The sequence below is a fragment of the Talpa europaea genome (assembly GCF_964194135.1).
Source record: "Talpa europaea genome assembly, chromosome: 10".
NCBI classification, from domain to species: domain Eukaryota; kingdom Metazoa; phylum Chordata; class Mammalia; order Eulipotyphla; family Talpidae; genus Talpa; species Talpa europaea.
Genome location: NC_140077.1, coordinates 94,941,384 through 94,961,193, shown reverse-complemented (window position 1 = coordinate 94,961,193; position 19,810 = coordinate 94,941,384). Strand labels below are relative to the sequence as shown.

General features: G+C 48.3%; 1 protein-coding gene across 1 annotated transcript in view; it reads right to left on the bottom strand.

Annotated features, from left to right (window-relative positions):
* Nucleotides 1-199: 199 nt before the first annotated feature.
* Nucleotides 200-19,810, bottom strand: part of SLC25A37 (solute carrier family 25 member 37) — a gene marked incomplete at both ends in the record, with an annotated part of 33,177 nt that continues 13,566 nt past the window's right edge. Inside the window, 3 exons of the mRNA XM_084245704.1 lie at nucleotides 200-720; nucleotides 2,580-2,636; nucleotides 4,606-4,834. Of these exons, the coding sequence (XP_084101830.1) occupies nucleotides 200-720; nucleotides 2,580-2,636; nucleotides 4,606-4,834 (807 nt within the window). The remainder of the gene's footprint in view (nucleotides 721-2,579; nucleotides 2,637-4,605; nucleotides 4,835-19,810) is intronic.

The window sequence follows — 19,810 nt, the reverse complement described above, 5'->3', positions numbered from 1 at the left end:
CCACCTACCACCACCTCGGATGTGCCTGTGGACGGCCTTCTTGGAGAGCAGCTGTCCTGTCCTCCTCTCTCTCTAGGGCGTCGAGAGTGAAGGCCCACCCTGCAAACACAATCTTGGTGTGAGGGCCAGGAATGGAAGCAGGCAGGGAAAGCCTTTTGAAAACGAAAGACTCCGGAATCACTTCCCACAGCCTGCTCCTTTAGTATGGAGTTCGATTTTCCAGCTCGCGCTTGGTAAGGAAGTACTTGAAAAACTCATAGACAGACCAGGAGATGGCAGTGGAGGGCATCTGGTAGATCACTCGGGCCTGCATGCCCTTGAAGTAGCCGGCCAGGCCGTTGAGCTGGTACACCATCCGGAAAGCGTTGGCCATGCCTGACAGCCGGCCGCTGATGTTGGCCAGGTTGAGGGCCATGTTCTCCTGTGTGTTGAGAAGGGTTTTACAGACGTCCAGTGGGGTGGTGGTGGCTGCGGCCAGGGCCCCAGCCAGCCCACCTGAGATGATGTGGGACTGAGGGTTGTAGCCCCGGTGAGGGTTGACCTGCTCCTGCAGGAATTCGTAGGTGATGAAGTGGATGGACTGGAAGGGGATGTTCATGGTCAGCTGCGTGGTGTAGCTCCGGTAGAAGGCCCTCAGGCCCTCGGTCCTCCAGACCGTCCAGATACAGCTGAGGGCCGACTGGTGTGGCGAGTTGTACATCTGCAAGCGCTGCTTCACAACTGTTGTCCACAGGCAGGGCAGGGCAGGCCAGACGGGCAGTTGGTTGGGTTTGGCCCCACCCCGGGTCGGAGTGAAATAGGAAGCCAAGCCATAAAGAGAAACAAGCGAGTTTAGACACACCGGTAACAAGTCACAAAGAGCCAGCACACACACAGCCCAGCCTGAGAAGCCACGGAGGGCCAGCTCCAGGCAATCCTATTAAAAACGTGGCTCCAGACTTAGGGCCAGGAAAGCGGCTAGTTCATGAAGTTTCTCCTGCCTGAATCTTATTTAAGGTGGTTCCTACACCAGGAAGCAGGCAGCCACTTAGATTCACTGATCTCATCCCCAAGATACTGGCTGCACTGGGCAGAAGTGGCTGCCAACCTAATCCTGGCCCCCGACCCACTGCCCCCTCAGTTCCCAGTGCAAGGGTTCTGTCCTTAGTTCCCAGTGGCCTGTGCTTCTGAGTATTTTTAATGTCAGTGTCACAGTATTCTTGGAAGAGACACTAGAATTATGTCAGTCCAAGTTTAATGATGAACTCCAATTAAGTTCCTAGCTCTGTTAACACGAAAGTAACTGATGGTTTACAGGACAGGTGGCAAATGGGGGCCAACTATGGTCCCTCAGACAGAGTTTAAATTGTCCTCATGCATTGCCAGATAAACTCCAATAATATGCGTTACTTTTAAAGAAATGAAGTCCTTAAATTAGTACAATACAAAGAGGACAGAATTGAGTCTCATTTTTTCTCTTTAAAAAATATAAATACTTTTGCCATGGGAGACATGTTAACTAACTGTTCACTGACCAAGTGTCTGCATGAACCCCTCCTCCCTCCCTTAAAAAAAAGAAAACCCCACCTCCTAATTTGACACATCACATCCTTAAATATCAGAACAAGTCCCAGTCACAAGTCCCCAGTCTATGGGGCTATGGAAACAGCTGAGAACAAATAAGAAACTTTAAAAGACAAAACACAGAGAAGTATAACAAACTCAAACTAATATGTTGCAATTTTTACCTTCGAGTTTCCGTCTGCAAGGACCCCTTTCAGGTGGGGAGGGATGTAGAGTCCCCCACCTCACATAAAGACACCTGGTGGAGAGTATGCCCAGGCCTATAGGCCCTCACTATTCAGACCGAGTCACCTAAGGACACCAGGACATAGAAAAAGCTGACAGAATTCCAATCTGTTCAGCTAGGAATTGTTTTTACAATGTTCCCAAGTCAAAAGAAAAAAGAAAAGGCAGGATGAAACAGTATGGCCAAATGTGAATCTTTGAAGTGCAGTGAGGGTTACACAGAGGGTCAAAAGAATATCTCCTCTATATTTGCATATGCTTGAAATTTCCCACAATAACCTTATGTTTTAAAAAAGCAAATTGAACATAAGTCCTAATAAATGGCCTTTGGTGGGTTCCCCTAAATTTGTCTAGGGCTGATAAAGATTCCTACGGGCCAGAGGAAAGGTGTGTGTTTATGTGTCTGTGGGTCTGTGTGTGCGGGAGCACAGGTTTTAGAGCACTGAAAAAAGTGTGCAAGAGAATCACAAGGAGAGCTCATTAACAGATTCCCTGTCTCTATCCCCAGAGATTTTGACCTTAGTGTGGGACCTAGGAATCAGCACTTCTAACATGCTCCCAGGAATGTTGCCGTTACGTGGAATCACACTGTTAGAGATAACAGGAATACCATGTAGTTCAAATGCCTGCACTCCTTCTCCAGGTCTCTAACAAGGTGCTAAAGAATTCTGCTTCTTCTGGGAGCCAGGCGTCACCTGTCTGACCCTCTGTGCCCCCCACACCTCCAGCCACATTTTCTCCTGCCCCTTTGCACAACCCGATTGCCACTCCCTGGGACGATGAAACATTACCTTCCGCTGGATTCATTACCGCATCGTGGAGCAGGGTGGCCATACTCCCAGCTATCCCTGCAAAACAAACTCCAAAAAATTACCTTCTGGGTGGGATTGGTTGATCTCAGGAAGCTCCTGGAACCTAAAACCAGATGGAATCCTGGATATAGTTTTCTAAGAATGAAAATTTACTACTAACTCCTCCCAGATAAGCATTGACTCTTACAATCCTCAAATGATCATGGAAATGTTAGATAAAAATGAGGGGGTAACACAGACAGAGTTATTCACATTTTAATCTTGCAGCAACCTCACTTCCTTTCCTGTAGACAACCCTGTGAAAAGGTTAGACCGGCCAACATTGATGGTGCTCGGAAAACACACCTGATGGCTTTTTCCACTATATAGATTTAATTCTCTCTTGTCCCTGGCCTTTGTCTACAGATCAACTCCCTCTGCCCGTAAGCTGGAGCATTCGAAGGGGATAAGGTCATGTACACAGCGAAAAGGGTTAATGTCAGAAATCTTTAAGAAAATCCCTAGTTAAATTGAGGCATTTTTAAGAAAACAGGCAAGGGCAGGGGAAGGCTCAGGAAAATCTGCATGTGGCATGTCCAGGGTTAGTCTGTAAAGCTGGTCTCGGAGCTGGCGGACCCCTCTGAGGGGCTCATCCTGTCTGATTTCCAAAACCAGGAACTTTCAAAGACTGAATCAGACTGGAATTTTGCTTTTGGCTTTGGTTGTTCTCCCTCTGCAGGTGACACTGCCCATTATTAAAATAACCTCTGGAAAGTGGAGGACTGACGGACACCGGATGAGCCTTCAGAAATGCATATACTTCCCTTCCTTCCTCCACGCACATTTATCCAAAGGTCAAAAAGCACCCGGCACACAAAACACAGCAGTGACAGCACTGGGCAGAACTTGAAATAAATTGGGTTCGGTTAAATTCCCTTCAAGAGGTTTAGTGATCAAGCGAAACCATTACATAAGACAATTTCAGCAAGAGGGCCCCCCAAGGCCACAGACTCGGGGTGCATCAGAGCATGGGTCTACATGGCCATCTCAATAAATGCAACTAGAGGCCAGTTTTTAATAAGTAAAACAAAGGTCTGCGAACCAGCCAGGGGAAGCTATTACCAAGGCTTTAGGATGGCGGGGTGCTCTCGGGTTCTGAGACCAGGAAGGGAAAGTTACTGCAGCTCACATCTAGCCCTGCTGGTAGAAGACTGATTAATCTTGAAGTAGGTGCACCTTATGCTGCTATCCACAGTCCCATTCATACTCAGAGAAAACCTGACAGTCAAACCCACATCACAAGCAAAACCCACCCTTCAACCAAGCCAGTAACACAGGCCTGTGCAAGGGCTGCCCACAAACTCAGGCCCCTCCCACCTCCCCTTGCAACAACCAAAGGAAACTACTTCAGCCCTTGCTCGCAGAGATGCAACTCAGACAGAACAGAAATGGGGTGCAATTCCCAAACCCCCAGAAGCTTAAGGTGGGAAAGGCCATCTGCGCTGGTGCAAATCCTTTGTCAGCCATAAAACTTCTTGACCTTTTAAAGCTTAGTTAGATCTTGACGTTGTAGAGACCTGTTGAACCAGTTTTTAAATAGTCTCAAAGAAGCTGTCCAGATCAAACTTTTTTTGGAATCCAGCATTCAAAAGTTTTGTTTCTATTCAGGGTTTTTGTTTTCCTAGATCTGATCATTAATGGCTTTGGAATGTTTAAAAAACAAAATGAAAAACCCACACAACAATAAAAACAGAAACACCTCTGTCACCGACTTTCCCCAGGCTTCAGAAAACAAAGGAGGGGAACGGAAAAAGGACTCTGTGTGTGTGTGTATGTGTGTGCGCACGCGTGTGCATGCGCGTGTGTGCTTGGGTGTGCGGGCACACACGACTCTAGAGTTCTTTATTCATAAGCAAGCGTGGCAGAGATGAGGCGTCAGGCTGCTGGGTCACAGGGAAGAGAACCCTGGGGAAAGGTCTGTTGAAGGAGAGAACTTTTTAACTCCAGACAAATGCTTTCAAAATACCATTGGCTAGGTGGCTGTTTCCTTGATGGTGGAAAACGGCATTTAAAGTTCTTTTCATGTTTTCATAGCAGGCAAAATACATGGCGTGGGCCGGCCCGGCGCCCATCATCATCACGTTGAGGCCTCGCAAGGGCCTCCAGAAGCCTTCAGTCTGCATGATTTTCTTGAGGGCTCCATAGATACTTGTGTACTGGGCTTTGGGATCTGGATTCAAACTCTGCATTCGTGTCTTGAGAGGGCGAGAAAACAAGAAAAGAGGGGGCGTTAACAAGGATGGTGAAGAAGGAAAGAAAGACCAGAGAGTGAGGGAAAACAATTGATTTTTATTATAACAGGAATTCTTAAGAAAAGCCTTTATTCTCTTTCTCCCTCCCCTCTTCTTCCCCCACATACACACAGTCACATCACTTCATTATGCCCACAAAGGCGGGGAAAAGATGGAGGGGGGCAGGATTTGAAGCAGGAAGACCTGCCCTGCCACTGGCACGCTGTGTGACCTTTGATGAATCCCCTAACCTCTCTGGGTTCCTCAACTAAAAATAATGGTGCTGCAACAAATCAATGTCTGTGAAGACCCCTAATAAAGTCACCTAGTGAAATGTCAGCAGCAGTGTTGTCCTATGGCTTCCAGACCAGTGTTGATGTCTTCTGTCCTCATTCATCCAAAACCTCCATGTCCTGAAAGCTCCTGTTCGGTTCCTACCAGGAAATCTCCCCAGAATAGTCCAGCCCTCACCCCCTCAACAACTCTAAATACTTTCTACATTTTGTCTTTTCAAGTCAGCACTTAAATGTAAATGGCCTTGTTCTTAAATGCTTATGTATACTCCTGTCTCCTTTCTGCATCTCTCATCCACTAGACACGAGAGTAGGTGTCACCTGTGTCCACCTTATAGGCCACGGTACCACACGGTACCCACACAGGCTCCAACTATGACCTAACAGTCTAGACATTGCTGTGGAGGCATTTTTTTTTAGATGCAAGTAACTTTTAAATCAGGAGATTTTGGCTTTCAACAGCTAGTAAAACCACAAAGACAATGGGCACATCATTGCCAGCTTTTTATTTTACCAAGAAAGGACATGAAACAGTAGCAATATAAAAAAACACCATCACCCACTATGATAATCATCGTTTCTGCAGAGAAAGGATAATTTTAATGCTTAAAAAAAAAGCAAACACTACCTCTAATGAAAAAACTACTTTAAATTAAATTTCACTTTACTAATGACTCACTGCTCTACCTCTTTTCCTATCACCAATGAAAACATCCCAGGCCTAGGCAGAGGCGCCACAGGGCACCTGGATGCCACATTCCCAGAAGAGGACCCAGTGGGGATAGATGGGGCCAGTGTCCCTGTACTTTTAATTATTTTCTATTATAACCCTTCATTTTCAAAAATGATTTGCAGGAGCTTAATAATGAAGGATGCAAGACCAAGGGAAGGAGAAGCAACTGATCCACCTACCCAGAGGGCACCTGGCTGGTGCCAGGAACAGCCCGTTGCTCCCTGGCACCCTGCTGGGGACCATGCAAAGTGGGAGACACACAGAGGCTCACTCTGGAAGAGCAGAGCTGCTTCCTCCGAGTCAGCAAAGGCTATGCAGCACCACATGCTAAATGACAATCGATATCGTGCAAGTTTTAGGGCAAATAAAATTTTGTGTTATGCCAGTTTTTTTCTTATTGCCCTGCTGGAAAGCAAGAGCTTAGTGCAGGCAGACGTACAAGGAGAGTCCAGTTTCCAACTCTGTGATCAGGGTACAGGGCTAAACACAGATTCCACCACCTATGCTGTGACCCTGGCAAGATGGTCACTTTCCGAACTTCAATTTCCTCCTTTGAGAGAATGGCTGAGTAAATAAAATGAGAAAACCCACGCCTTTTGCTATAACTATTATTGAAAACAACAAAGAACCCGTCAAGAGTCTGGGTATCCCAGCTCTAGTATGTAACTCTGCAAAGGGATCGCTCTGCGGAGGTGGGGGAGTCATCCTACAGCATACACCCCCAGAATGGTGTCCAGCTCACAGGGGATCCAACAAATACTAACTGAATGAATGAATGAATGAATGAATGGACAAATGCAGGCAACTTAGGAAACCAGCTGGGATGAGGCTGCTTTCTGTCTCCTACTCACCCCCATTAAATATGAGCAGTCTTTCTGTAGGGACCTGGCCCTCCCACACACCTAATCTAGATCTTTCCCTATAAAAAGTTCACATTTTGGGGCCTCCCTGGTGGCACAAGGGGTTAAGATGCAATCTATGAAGCTGTCCACAGTCTCTGCAGCATGAGTTCGAGTCCTGGCCAGGGAGCTACCCTCATGGTGCAGCAGACCTCTCCTGGCTCACCTGCTGCTCCCCTCAGCAGTGTATTTCAGTCAGTCTGCCTGTTCTGTTCCCCACTCTGTCTCTGGTGAATCCTCTCACCCCCCCACACCTCTGGCCCGCACCCCAGTTCTTGTATGCATAAAGAAATAAATCTTTAAAAAAAAAAAAAAGTTCACATTTTGATGTATTGCTCAAGCCTAGCATGTGAGCTGCAGAGCCACAAGCAGAGCAGAGGCAGCCCATCCCTGGAGGCCTCACCTGGGCAGGCTAGTCCCTTCCCAGGGGCAAGTCCCATCTTGGGGAAGGACTGTGGGGCTGTCTCTGCCTTCTCCCCATCAAAGGCTTTCCTGCAGGAGAAGCCAAAGAGCCACACAAGCAGCGGTGGCCATGGGAGAAAACACATAGCAAGGAGCTGGGGCCCAGGGGGCTTGCCTGTGGCATCTTGTCTCTGGTCCCCAGTGTCCTCAACTGGAAAATGAAGGAGGATCACAACACTGGCTGATTATCAGAATCACCTGGGAAATGTTTAAAAATATCAATCCAGGCATCAGTCCAGCATAGATTCATTCAAAATTCATTTTTCAACTCCCCAGATAACTCTGATCACCACTCAGTTTGGAGAAGCTCTAAATAAAGCCCCTGCCAGCCCCAGCACTTGCTAATAACCATATTAGCAAGTCAGGGAGTCGTCTGTGGTTACTTGGGATGCCCACGAGGTGCCAGGGTTTCAGAGCCAGCCAAGCAGGTGATGGTGTCAGGATCCCAACTCTGAGACCTGGAGCCACTTCCTTAACATTAACCAACAATGGCCATCCCCTTCCCAGCCACGCTTTATCTGTGAAGGCATCACGAGGCATTGTCCTTACAGACCCACTCCTCAGTCAGCTCACACAGATGGACAAGGGGGATTTAGGGTGGATTTCTTACCTCCCCCTTTTAAATCAGGGGTGAGGTCATCAGAGTAATTTACTAAACCCAAACACATCAGGCTGCTACGGAAAACAAAAGGACACCTCAGGAGTCTCAGAGTGTGGTCAACTCAAAGGTGGGCACCACTTACTGACGTGTTTGGGGACAAAGGCAGGTAGCCCGTCAAGACCCCTCTGGGTCCACCGAGGCCACACCAACCATGTTTTGGGCCAAATCCTCTTCAACCTGCCTGCAGGGAGCACCCACTTGGGGTCAAGCACGAGGATAGAGAGGAAAATATAGTGGGGAGAAGGAAGTATAAGATAAGGGGCTTAAAGAAGAGACTTGAGTAAACGATATGCACCAAGATGGTCCTGGGAGTGCCCCCCAAGAGAGGGCAAGAGCAGTTGAAGCAGGCAGCTAGGAAGTGAGGCAGAGGAGGGGACCAGAGAGATATCTAGTCTTTGTCTCTCTCCCAGTGACTCTGCCTTAGAAGATCCTGAGGGCTGGTCCAAAGAAGGAGACTAGAAGCAACTCAAGCATCCATGCGTGGATGAATAGACAAGCACAAGGTGACCCCCCATAGTGGAATATTACTCGGCCTTCAAAAGGAAGGGAAACCTGACACACACTACCACGTGGGTGAACCTTGAGGTCATGACACTGGGTAAAATAAGCCAAACAGAAAAACAAGGGCTGTATGACTCCACTTGTATGCGAGGTACCTGGAGTCATCAAAACCACAGAAACAGAAAGTGGAATGGGGCCTCCCTGGTGGTGTAAGGGGTTAAGCATAGCACTGTGAAACTATCCACAGCCTCTGCAGCAGAAGCTTGATCCCTGGCCGGCAAGGGAGCTACCCACACGGTGCAGCAGACCTCTCCTGTCTCACCCACTGCTCCCCTCAGCAGTGTATATCAGTCAGTCTGCCTGTTCTGTTCCCCACTCTGTCTCTGGTGAATCCTCTCACCCCTTGCACCTCTGGCTTATACCCTAGTTCTTATGTGCATAAATAAATAAATTTTTTTAAAAAAAAGTAGAATGGTAGGTGCCAAGGTGGGGGAGGGGAAGGGGAGTTGTTTAATGGAGGCAATTTTGATTCTGCAGAAACAAAGACGAGGTCTTTGGCTGGACAGGGTGATGGTGGGGCAAGAACATGAACTACGGACGTCACTGAACTCACACTCAGGTCAATTGGATATTCTGTGTATTCATTCACCATGACTTATTTTTTAGTTTGGGGTGGGGGTGGGTGGCGGGGAGGCGGGTGGTGAAGAAAAGGAAAAAAGAAAATGAGTGAAACAGTTTGCATAGAGAGATGACTAGGATTAAAAAAAAACAACAACAAAAAAAGAATTTTACAAGCAGCCTTTGCCTTCAGGCTTTCGGTTGCTGCTCTGGGCCTCGCTGATAGGCTCTGCAGTCCTTATAATTTCCTTTTTTGCACATTAATGCAAAATTCATAATGCATATTAGCATATTAAAGGCCCTGGGAAATCCGTCAGGAAAGCAGCCTGTTGAACTATAATATTTAACAAGGCACTTCTTAGCTGTCTTAGCTGTCTTTGGCAATGGAAGCCTTGTCTTAGTTAATAACTAGTTCTACCTTGCAGAACACACTTGAGAAAACACCGCAGTAGCCAACAATGGACCTCGGGAGAAGTGGTGTAGAAATGAGCCCCAGGCGTCCAAAAGGCCGCTGAGGCAGCCCAGGTAGAGGTTCAGCAGGGGGCCTGGAAGTCAAGCCTGGAAGAGAGTGGCAAATGGCCACGCATATAGGGGAAAGGCTCTGGGCTATTCTGCGGTTACTCCAGAGCAAGTGTATGTGCGTTTGCTCTCAAGGGACAGGATGGAGAGGAGTACCTGACCCAGAAATCAGAAAGCCTGGTTCTCTGGCCTGGTTTCCCTCCAGGTCTAGAACGCACTACAAGAAGGGCTTCACATCAATGACAAACTTTGCATCTGCACTGAACCAGCTCCATCATCTCCTGGCACAGGCACAGTGGGGGAGGGGGACACTCCTTCCTAAGAAGACACGAAGGCCGGCCTTGTTGACCTGCTCACTTCGAAGAGAAGGAGGGAGGAGTGGAAAATCGTGCTCTGTCCCAGGTGAGCTCACAGGATCATGTAACAGAGGCCCCAGGTAGGGAGCACACCTAGTATAGCACCTGCTCTCAGATGAGGCCCAGAGGCCCAGACGGGACTATGGGCACTAGCCCAAGACTATAAGGAAGGGGAGCGCTACACAAGAGAAGGACCAAAAAAGTAAAGGAACAGCTGCGGCTGGTGGGGAAGCCTCAGGGCCCAGCAGAGCCCAGTCCAGGCTCCTGCAGTGTCACTATGTTACTGCCTGGACACATGTGACAATTCCCGACCCTCCTTCCCAATTTCTCAAAAATGAACCAGTAATCCTTTATTCAAAAGCCACGGCCTCACTGCTCCTTTGAGACAGGTGCTGTGGGGAGACTGGGGTCCTGGTTCGCGGTGAACAAGGATCCCAGCACCCCACAGAGTAGGCTGACTCCCACCGAGCACCAGCGCGGGCTGAGGAAGGCTGGCCAGTAATCTGTTCCAGACTTTCTCTCAGAGAAAGGAAATAAGGTTCAGGTGCCTCAAACACACTAGGAAAATGCCAGGGAATGTTAGCATCTACCACCTAGTGTCTACTTCAGAATAGAAATCAGACTGGTGAGTTTAATTCTATCCTGATTGCCAACTGCTTTCAAGCAGCACTGACAGTCACTGAGTCCAACAACAGTCAAATGCTTCAGGTAGACAGCAGGGCCCCAACCCCTCCCCTTGCATTTTCCAAGCCCCTCCATACCCATGGGGGAAAATACGAAAGCCACCGAGACAACCAAAATCAAGTTTCTCAGTCTCTGAGGGAAAAAGCCACATCGGCAAACACCACTTCTGGGAACAGGCCACAGTGTAAGATCTCAGACCCCAAATCACATCCAACCTGGAAAGGGTGAAGAGGGGTTATTTGAGCTGGGCCCAGAAGGAGGGAACGTATTCCCATCAGATAGAAAAGGAACTGCCATTCCAACCCCCTGCCACACCATTTGGGTGTTTGACTGTGTACAAGTGGTGCTTAGGCGAAACAAAGGCAGAGCACAGGCAGAGAGATGGGACAGTTTCAGCTGCGGGGTGTGAACACGCCATGTGCTGGGAGGGCATGGGGAGAGCAGGTCCTGGTGGAGATGCAGGCCGGGGCACCGGAACCTGGCTGAACTGCAGATCAATACCTACTTGCTGGGAGAAAGGCAGGTTGGGGCTGGACTATGAGAGGCTCTGAACAGCTTGCTAAGGAGTTTGGAATTTACTTTATAGTCAAGCGTTTTCTGCGGTTACGACTGCACAGGTTGACAGGAGCCGCACAGTAAGCAAGACCAGCGCGCACACTGGAAGAAGTGGGCCTCTGCCACGTCTTCCTGCAGGCCGGCGATGCTCACAAAGCTGCGGCCATCTGCAAGGCCACTCACACCACAAGCCGCTGAGGTCTCCTCCCTACCCACAGGCAGCAGGCCATCCCCTTATTCTATTATCCCAAGGAGTCAGCTCTTGTCTCTCCTCCTCTTTTCTAGAAAATTCTACAGGCGGAGGGAGAGATGAAAGAATCCATGCCTGGCTCAGGCCCAACATGCCCAGGACACACTCAAAACACCCTGCTTGTGGTCCGCCCAAAGGATTAAATTATTGTTGCTCTACAGGTAGGCAAGTTCCCAAGATACCAGGCAACAAGGCTGGGATCTCATGGGTGGCACTGGTGACATCGCTGGGAGATGGAGAGAGAAGGGAGGGCACCAGGTTGGAGAAGCCTGAAGCACTGGTCACCGCACCCTCCTTGCCCAGCTCCAAGGAGATGAGCAGAGCGCTGGGGTCTGACGTCCTGGTGCCACAGCCAGACTATCAGATAGTGTGTCCTCAGCAGATCAACTTGCTTCCCTGAGCTCCAAAGCAGCATTCACAAAATAATTGTACTAATTAAAGCAGTAACATTCACAGCTGATCATCCCCATTTTACAAACAAGGAAAATGAGGCTCCAAGGGGATGTCTTGCCCAATGTCACAGACAAGATGGAAGGCAGATGGTCTGGCTCAGCCAGGCTCTTATCCACGAATATGCCAATGGTCAGGCTGCTTTCAAGAAGGAATTTCATTCACTGCTAGTAAGCTGGCCTCCCCAGGGCCTCCCCTGACTCAGCAGCCCGGGCCATGTCATTGGCTTATAAACACCCCACCTACAAGTAGGAACAAGATGTCAACAGCAGGACTGGAGACACGCCTCTTTCTCAAAAGACTTTTATTCTCCTGGCATTGAGGTAAACTTGCTGAAGCATCATAATGTCATTTGGGAGAACAAGTTTAACTACGGAAGAAGTCCACAGGGAAGCGCCACGAGGCGCGTCAGGCACCCCGAGCACCAGGCGCCTACTGTGTGCAGAATAGCAGGGTGAAGGCTCTGAATGTGAGTTCATAGATTTCTGCACAGTGGCTGTGCTCCCTGGTCCCTCCTTCGGCCCCGGCAGTGCTGCCACCATTGGTTCTGCACGGGGGACTCCCTAGGGTCCTTTGTTTGACTAGAGTGCCGCCACCCCCCTTACCCCCCATTTTTTCCTGCTAATGAGGACACAGTTATAGGACTTGCCCAAGCTTCCATAGCTGGTCACCCATTCACTAGACCCTCCCTGTCTAATCCCTTCAACCATGTTTTCCCACACATCCCAGTCCCAGAAGCTCAAGGAAACCTCACTTAGCCACCCACCCGGTGCCAGATGTTAAGACCCAAGGACCCAAAGATGGGTCCTGTCTTCAACCCCCTGACAAATGAAGCCCTAGTCCACTTTTTTCCCCTGCTGGATGCACTTGGGGAACTCACTAAACTCTGAACTTGAATTCCCTCTTCTGTAAATATCCCTATCTCAAAAGCTTCCGAAGATGGACACATAAGAAAACGGAAGCTCGTCAACCATCTAGCGCAGAGCTGCCGCTGCTCACCCCACATTTGTCATCACCATGATGACTTATCCAGCATGCTCCCTGATCTGCCACAAGGGCTTGGAAATCTCATGAAGAACCACACGAACACTAGCTGAATCTCTCCCAGCGGTGTGGGTGTGTTTGCCTGCTTGATGAAAAATGGCCGTTTGGCACAAAGGATCTCATTACAGGCTTGAATCGAATCATTATACTACAAAGTAGGACAGCCCATAAACCACACAAGGAAAAGCCTAGGGTTCCAGAAGGAAGCTACCAGGCACAGGGCACATAGGCATTCTTCGACTCCAGTCCTCTGACTTTGAGAGAACAGGAGTGAAATCTTACAACCTGACTTTGAGAGAACAGGAGTGAAACCCCACCTCAGTGCCCTCTAACCATAAAGAGGCCTGAGAAGGTGAGGCGGCCTTCCAATCCCCTCACGCCCAGTCCAGACGCACAGTGGCCAGCAGAACAGGCTCTGGGGCCCCACCTGTGCCTAAATCCTGCCACTTCCTCCTCGCACCTTGCACCTTCAGCATGTTACTCAACCCCTCCGAGCCAGCTGCCTTATCTGTATATGGGATTCTTAATAATAACCGGCCTCCAGAGGACGAAGGGAAAGGATGAATGAAAGCCCTTTGCCTGGGCTCGGTGTACAGCCTCTGTTGTTTTATCTAAGCCCTGGGGGGAAGCCCACACCCGCCTGCACAGCCTGGCACAGAAGACCTCCTGAGTTCCTTTATTTATTTTTTTTTAGATTTATTTATTTATGCATACAAGAACTGGGGTACAGGCCAGAGGTGTGGGTATGAGAGGATTCACCAGAGACAGAGTGGGGAACAGAACAGGCAGACTAACTGAAATACACTGCTGCGGGGAGCAGCAGGTGAGCCAGGAGAGGTCTGCTGCGCCATGGGGGTAGCTCCCTGGCCGGGAATCGAAGTTGTGCTGCAGTGACTGTGGACAGCTTCATAGATTGCGTCTTAACCCCTGGTGCCACCAGGAAGGCTCCTGAGTTTCCTTTAGCTCCCTGCACCTTCTAACAGAAGAAAAAAGTGAGGCCCAGAAGAGTGAGGAGACTCGCCCACTGCAGCCCCTTAAGGGATTCTGTTCCCCCACCAATCCCATATTCAGCTTTCTCAGCTCAGCATTTCCAAATGAATGGACCAGGCTGCTTACATAAATCCTGATTATGTAACAGAGGCAGCCTGGACAGCTAGAGCAGTGGGGGAAGAATCACTAGTGTCAGTTTACAGGGGCACAAAGGGTCCAGGTGAAAGTACTCCAGGAAGCTCTGAGCCAAGGGCAGCTCTGACCTTTAATGGTGCTGAAGTCTGGGGCCTGGCAGGGGCCTTCAGCACCATGTTCCTAGCACAGCAGAAGGCCACCCACCCCCGCCGGGTGACCACTGTGGAGAAGATCCTCCCCACAGCTTGAGCTTGTATCCCCTGGACTGTAGGGAAATAGCCAGGAGGGGCCGAGTGAGGCTACAGGCTGGGCTGGGAGCTCTATGAGAGTTCTGCCCCCTCCCTGATGCTACACAGTTGCCCTGGAGGACTTGAGTCCCCACCACGGTGCGGGCAGGCTCTAAGATTCCTTGGTTTCTGGATCTCCATGTCGTGCACAGGGCACGTTGGTTAATTGTATCTCACTTAACCTAGCAGGTGATTCCCTAAAACATGCACTTGAAAGCGAACATGGCTGAACAGAGAGAGGCCTGTTCCAAGAAGACCAAAGTACTCTCATCCAAATCCCTGAGTCATTTTGTAACAGGTAGTTCCCGGGAAAAGGGGAGGTTCCAGGTTCCCTGCCCCACTCAAAGGCGGGCAGAGCTGAACAGGGAGGCGAGAAGCTGGAGAGGAGACTGGGGAAGGAAGGAAGCAGGATGGAGAGCCAGAAGACCTGGAGGAGGCACATGGAGCAGAGACATGTGAAGAAACTGCACTTGCTTCTTGGTCCTGGACTGGTTGGAACAGATGTGGGTGAGAGACCCATAGGGAGGTTAATAATGGCAGCTGTCATCTTGGTTTTGATTTTGGTCTTTTCCTCCCAGACTTGTCTGACTGTTTCTGATCCTTTTCTATGGGTCCCCGCAGAAAGGTGCTTTAGACTTATGGCAGGTTTTCAGGTCTTGCTTTGGCCAGTCCTGTTTGGGTGGACTTTTACCCATGAGAGCATGGATAACTTTGGGTGCTTGATTTGTAAACTACATTCTTTGTCTTTTCTGTATTGCACACTAACTGTATTAAAATGCCTTTCCATTAAGGGTCTATATGTTTTGTCTTGATGCGGGAGATGGCAGAATCTATTTAGAGCAGGCAGGTTTGGGGGTTCTGGGGTGCCCCCTCCCTGACCTGTAACAATTTCACCTAGCTGGGCATCAACCTCCCACAGTCAATACAAATTGCCACCAGCAGGTAAACCAGAGAAGGCGATCTGTTCTGTTTTGTTCACAATTACATTATATTCAACAATTGCAAATATTTATTGAATGAATAGAATTAATATAGTCTCTAAGTAAATCCTTTCTTGGCCTCTAACATTTTAAGTAAGAGTCCTTTGAAAAACCAGTATGTGTGGATGTATTTTATTTGAGAGGAAGTCAATCTACCTATCAGGCCTACTTGCAGCATAAAAATACCTGTACACATATAAAACAGAATTCCAGGAGAAATCAGAATCCTTGTGCTCTATTGATGGGAATGTAAAATGGCACAGCCCTATGGCAAACAGTATGAAAATCCCTTAAAAAATTAAAAATAGACTTGTCATATGACCCAGCTATCCTGCTGCTTGGGTAATATCCAAAAGAAAGGAAAGTCTCAAAGAGATACTTGCACCTCCATGTTCACAGCAGCATTATTCATGACAGTCAAAAGGTGGAAGCAACCCCAGAGTTCACCCATAGCTGAATGGATACATAAAGTGTGGTATGTCCATACACTGGAATATAATTCAGCCTTGAATGTGCTATGGCATGGATGAACCTTGAGGACTCTATGCAATATGCCAATCACAAATGGCAAATCAAGAAGACAAATGCTGTATGATTGCACTTATATGAGGTTCCTAGAATAGTTATGTTCATAGCAGCTGTCAGGCTTTGGATAAAGGGTAATGGGAAATTGTTGTTTAATAGGTGTAGTTTCAGCTCGAGAAGATGAAAGAAGTTTGGGAGACTGGTTGCATAAAAATGTGAAGGAACTTTACACCTTTCAACTGTACACGTAAAGAAAACATTGAGTTGGTAAATTTTATGTTATGTGTCTTCCACCTCAATTGTTTAAGAGATTTCACATATAATCAAAGCTCACTCCACAGGCATTCATGTTCTAAAATCTTGTCATGTTGTACTAATTCCCCAGGTTGGCTTTAACACCTGGGATGGTAGCATGCGTGTTTCTGGCGAAGGCAGTAAGTCTCTAAGGCACAGCACTATCCCTAGCTCCAGAGCCTGGGTGGGAAGGAAGCACCTGAGGGCTCTGGGGCTGAAGGCAGAGCTGTAAGGGAAGGCAGAAATGCTTAAGATGCAGAGTTTGGCTCCTCCTCTTTCCCACTGGCCCCTGGCCCTGAGGACACAGCACTTTCCTGGCCACCCCCAAAGCTATCTCAGGAGTCAGTACTCCAGCTGCTCAGGGATGGAGGCAAGTGCCCAGGACCAGCCAAATGCTTGTGTGGGAGTGACTGGTTGATGGTGCAGGTGGTTCCACAAGTCTGCCGCTGTCATCTGAGCCAGGGAGAGGGGGGAAGCCCAGGAGGGAGCGCTATGGGTGACAGGTCTCCTGGAACCCAACCCCGACAGACCCAGAGAGCCAGACTCCTCAGAAACCCTATTCATGGTTCTCAAGTCAAGTGTGGTCCTGCCGGCTTCTGCAAGACTCACTTCCACACCCTTCCCTGAGGCCACACCTTCCACAGCTTGCCCCACTATTAGCCTATTACCCGCCAGGAAAATAGACTTTTCAAAGTGGCCCCGTTGCCAGCCTTCTCTTACTCATTCTTCTGCTTGTAATTATATCAGGGGATGTCTGTAGGCCTGCCCCCCATTAATGTCTAAGGGAAACATGAAGGAAGGGACAAAATCATTCACTTATGATCTTGGGGCCCAGTGCTGTAGTTTAGCTGAGTGTCAAGGATTCAGAGGCACATGAAACCTCACCATAGGCATATACAAAAGCAGGCAATAATAAGCCCCATATACACGGTCCTCCCCAAACCATGTGGGGCACCATGGTCCAGAAGATAAGGCCTGGGGGAGCCGGGCTTCACAGTTCAGGGAATACTAGAGGCCTACTTAGGTGCCCAGGTGAAATTGCCCAGATGGTACTGAAGTCACATATCCCAGAAACACAACGATCAAATGATCTCCCGAACAGCAGATGATTTATGTGTAGGCTGGGCCAGGTCAGTTGAAGGGACATTCTGCTGTCTTCACACAGCTGTCACACCAGACAATAACAGAGAAAAATGACAAAATACCAGAAATGGCAGACTTGAGGCCCTAAGGGGGAGAGATGGTGAGACACCAATGGAAACATCCTCAAGGGTCACCTTCCAGCCTCCAGATTCCACTTGCATGTACAAATTATTTCATAAGCTTTTTGAGAAGCCCCTTTTAAGTATTCCTGGATGCCAAAGAGGATGGCAGGAACCTTCAATCATGGCTAAAGCTTCACACTACTAAGACCCTTGTCCTGGAAATAAAGAGCTCAGGGGTATAGCTTAAACTCTCTGATACAGAGTCTGCAGCAGGGACAGGAGAAGGGTCTCCCAGTGAGTACGAGGGATCAGACTGCAGTGGTCCCCCAAACCTTCCACCTGACATTGATATCAGTGTGCTGCTGGGGTTTTGGGGGGAGCAAAGCAGGCGTAGGGATGTGGCCTTCAAGTTTATAGTCTAGCAGGGGAGGAAGGGCAAGCAAAATTCATAGAAAAATTGCAAACTCATGAAGCAAAGTAGAAGAAGGTGCCATGCAGACAAGGGCAGGAGATCTCATGTAGGTTTGGGGAGTGGAGACCTGAAGGCAGGGGATTCAAGCAGGTGAACATAGGAGAAACGAGCTCCCTGGGTACAGGTAGTAGGAGGTGGGATGTGGCCAGAGGTCCTGAGCAGGCTGGGCAGTACCAGATGTGTCTGAAGAGGATTAAGGACACAGAATCCTAGAGTCAGCTGACCCTGAAAAGGGTGGCATAGCAGGGCCTTTTACTTAAATGCTAGGTTTCTGTCTGGCCTTGTACTCGTGAATGTAGGACAAGAAAGTGGGGAGGGGGAAGAACAGGGTGAATGAAACAGAATAGCACAAAACTATGAAATCTGAAAGGGGCACAAACCAAGGAGTGTTTGGGGGATCTAGGAGGGACAGAGGAGGCATATTGTATTTAGTTTTTTAAGGTGGGAAGCAGCTTCCCCCACCATCATGACCACCAATGCTCCCCCAAAATGCCCGAGCCATCTGGACTAACCCCATCTGTACAGCTGGTAATGCTGGGCAACCTTGGCTATGCTGTCTGACCCTTGATGACTCAGCTTCCTGGTAGTGAACTTGCAAAAGGTCCCGGGCAGGAAGGAGTCAGACAGAGAGCCATAAACAGGGCCTTCCAGAAGCATCTGTTGCAAGTCTCCCCTTGATTCCAGGGTGGGGTAATGGCCATTCACTCTTTCTGGAACTGCCTGAATAAATCGTTCGCAGTTTGTAAGTGTTGTTGGAGGTTTCATGTAAATTAAATAAACGATTGATCCTTTCTAGGCAGGGGCCCTTGGATGCAAAGGCTCTGGTAGAGGTAGAATTCCACCGCAGGGGTCTCTCTAGAATCCTCTTCAAGCAGGAGTGCTTCTAAATCTATAGTGTACATTCACAGTCAAAAGAGAATGCCCCCAAGTTATACTGCCTTGCCTGATAGAAATAAGGAGTGGAAATTTTAGGCTGAAAACATCCTAAAAGACCATTTAGTTTCAGTTCAATCTTGAAATTTTAAAGATGAAGAAGCTGAGAGACTCGGACAAATGTTTTCCCAGTATTACCCCACTGTTTGGCCTCTAGTCATGTTAAGGTATTTATAATTTACGCCAAAATGCAAATACAAAAGTTATGTGTGTGTATACAGAAAGGATCTACTTTAGGCCCTGTTTCTCCCCATTTCCTTCCCTATTTCTCCTCACTTCCTTCCCTCTACACTCAAGCAACACCCCAAGTGGCCAATCCCAGTTGCCAAGCATTCCACCTGTCCCTTAAACTGTGACTGCTCAGAAACCAGAAATTTGTTTTCAACTTAAAGCAGTTTCTGGTAAAAGTTCAGCTTTGTAGTCATTTTTGGTTTTTAGGTCCTGAAAGGGAATTTCAGAAACTTTCTTATGATTGCATTATCAGAAAATACAAATGACCCTTGGAAGAGACACTCAGGAAAGTCTAAAGAGAGAGTTCTTAGCCCAGGTTGGAAAAGCATCATCCGTCATCATCCATCAGGGTCCATTCTCAGAAGGCTGTGGCGGGAACAGCACTAGATCCCAGGGGGATAACACCTGCTGTCACCTACGACGGTGCTGATAAGCACCCCATAGTGACACAGGGCAGCCCAACTCCTATCTCCTTCCACAACTTGGAAGAATTTTTTGGAAGCAAAGAGGGAGCTGAGAGTCATTCCAACTTGAAAACATATCGCATATATTTTCTTTTTACAATGAAGAGTTGTTTCCGAAGCTGACATTGATGTCTAAGGACTAAATATAAATCTATAATTTCCAAAGTACGGTAACACTTCACCCTTCCTGACCTGCATCAACACAAGTACATTAACTGACAAATTGTCTGAGAAGCCAAGATTTATGGGGAAAAAAAACGTTTAACCTTAATTACATTAAAAGAGAACGCACTTTAGGGTTTTAAACCTTTCACTGACAATGACACAGGGCATTTTCTACGGTGTTATTTAAACCAGATTAAATCTTTGCTTCTATCCCAGCCATTTCTTCTGGGTAAC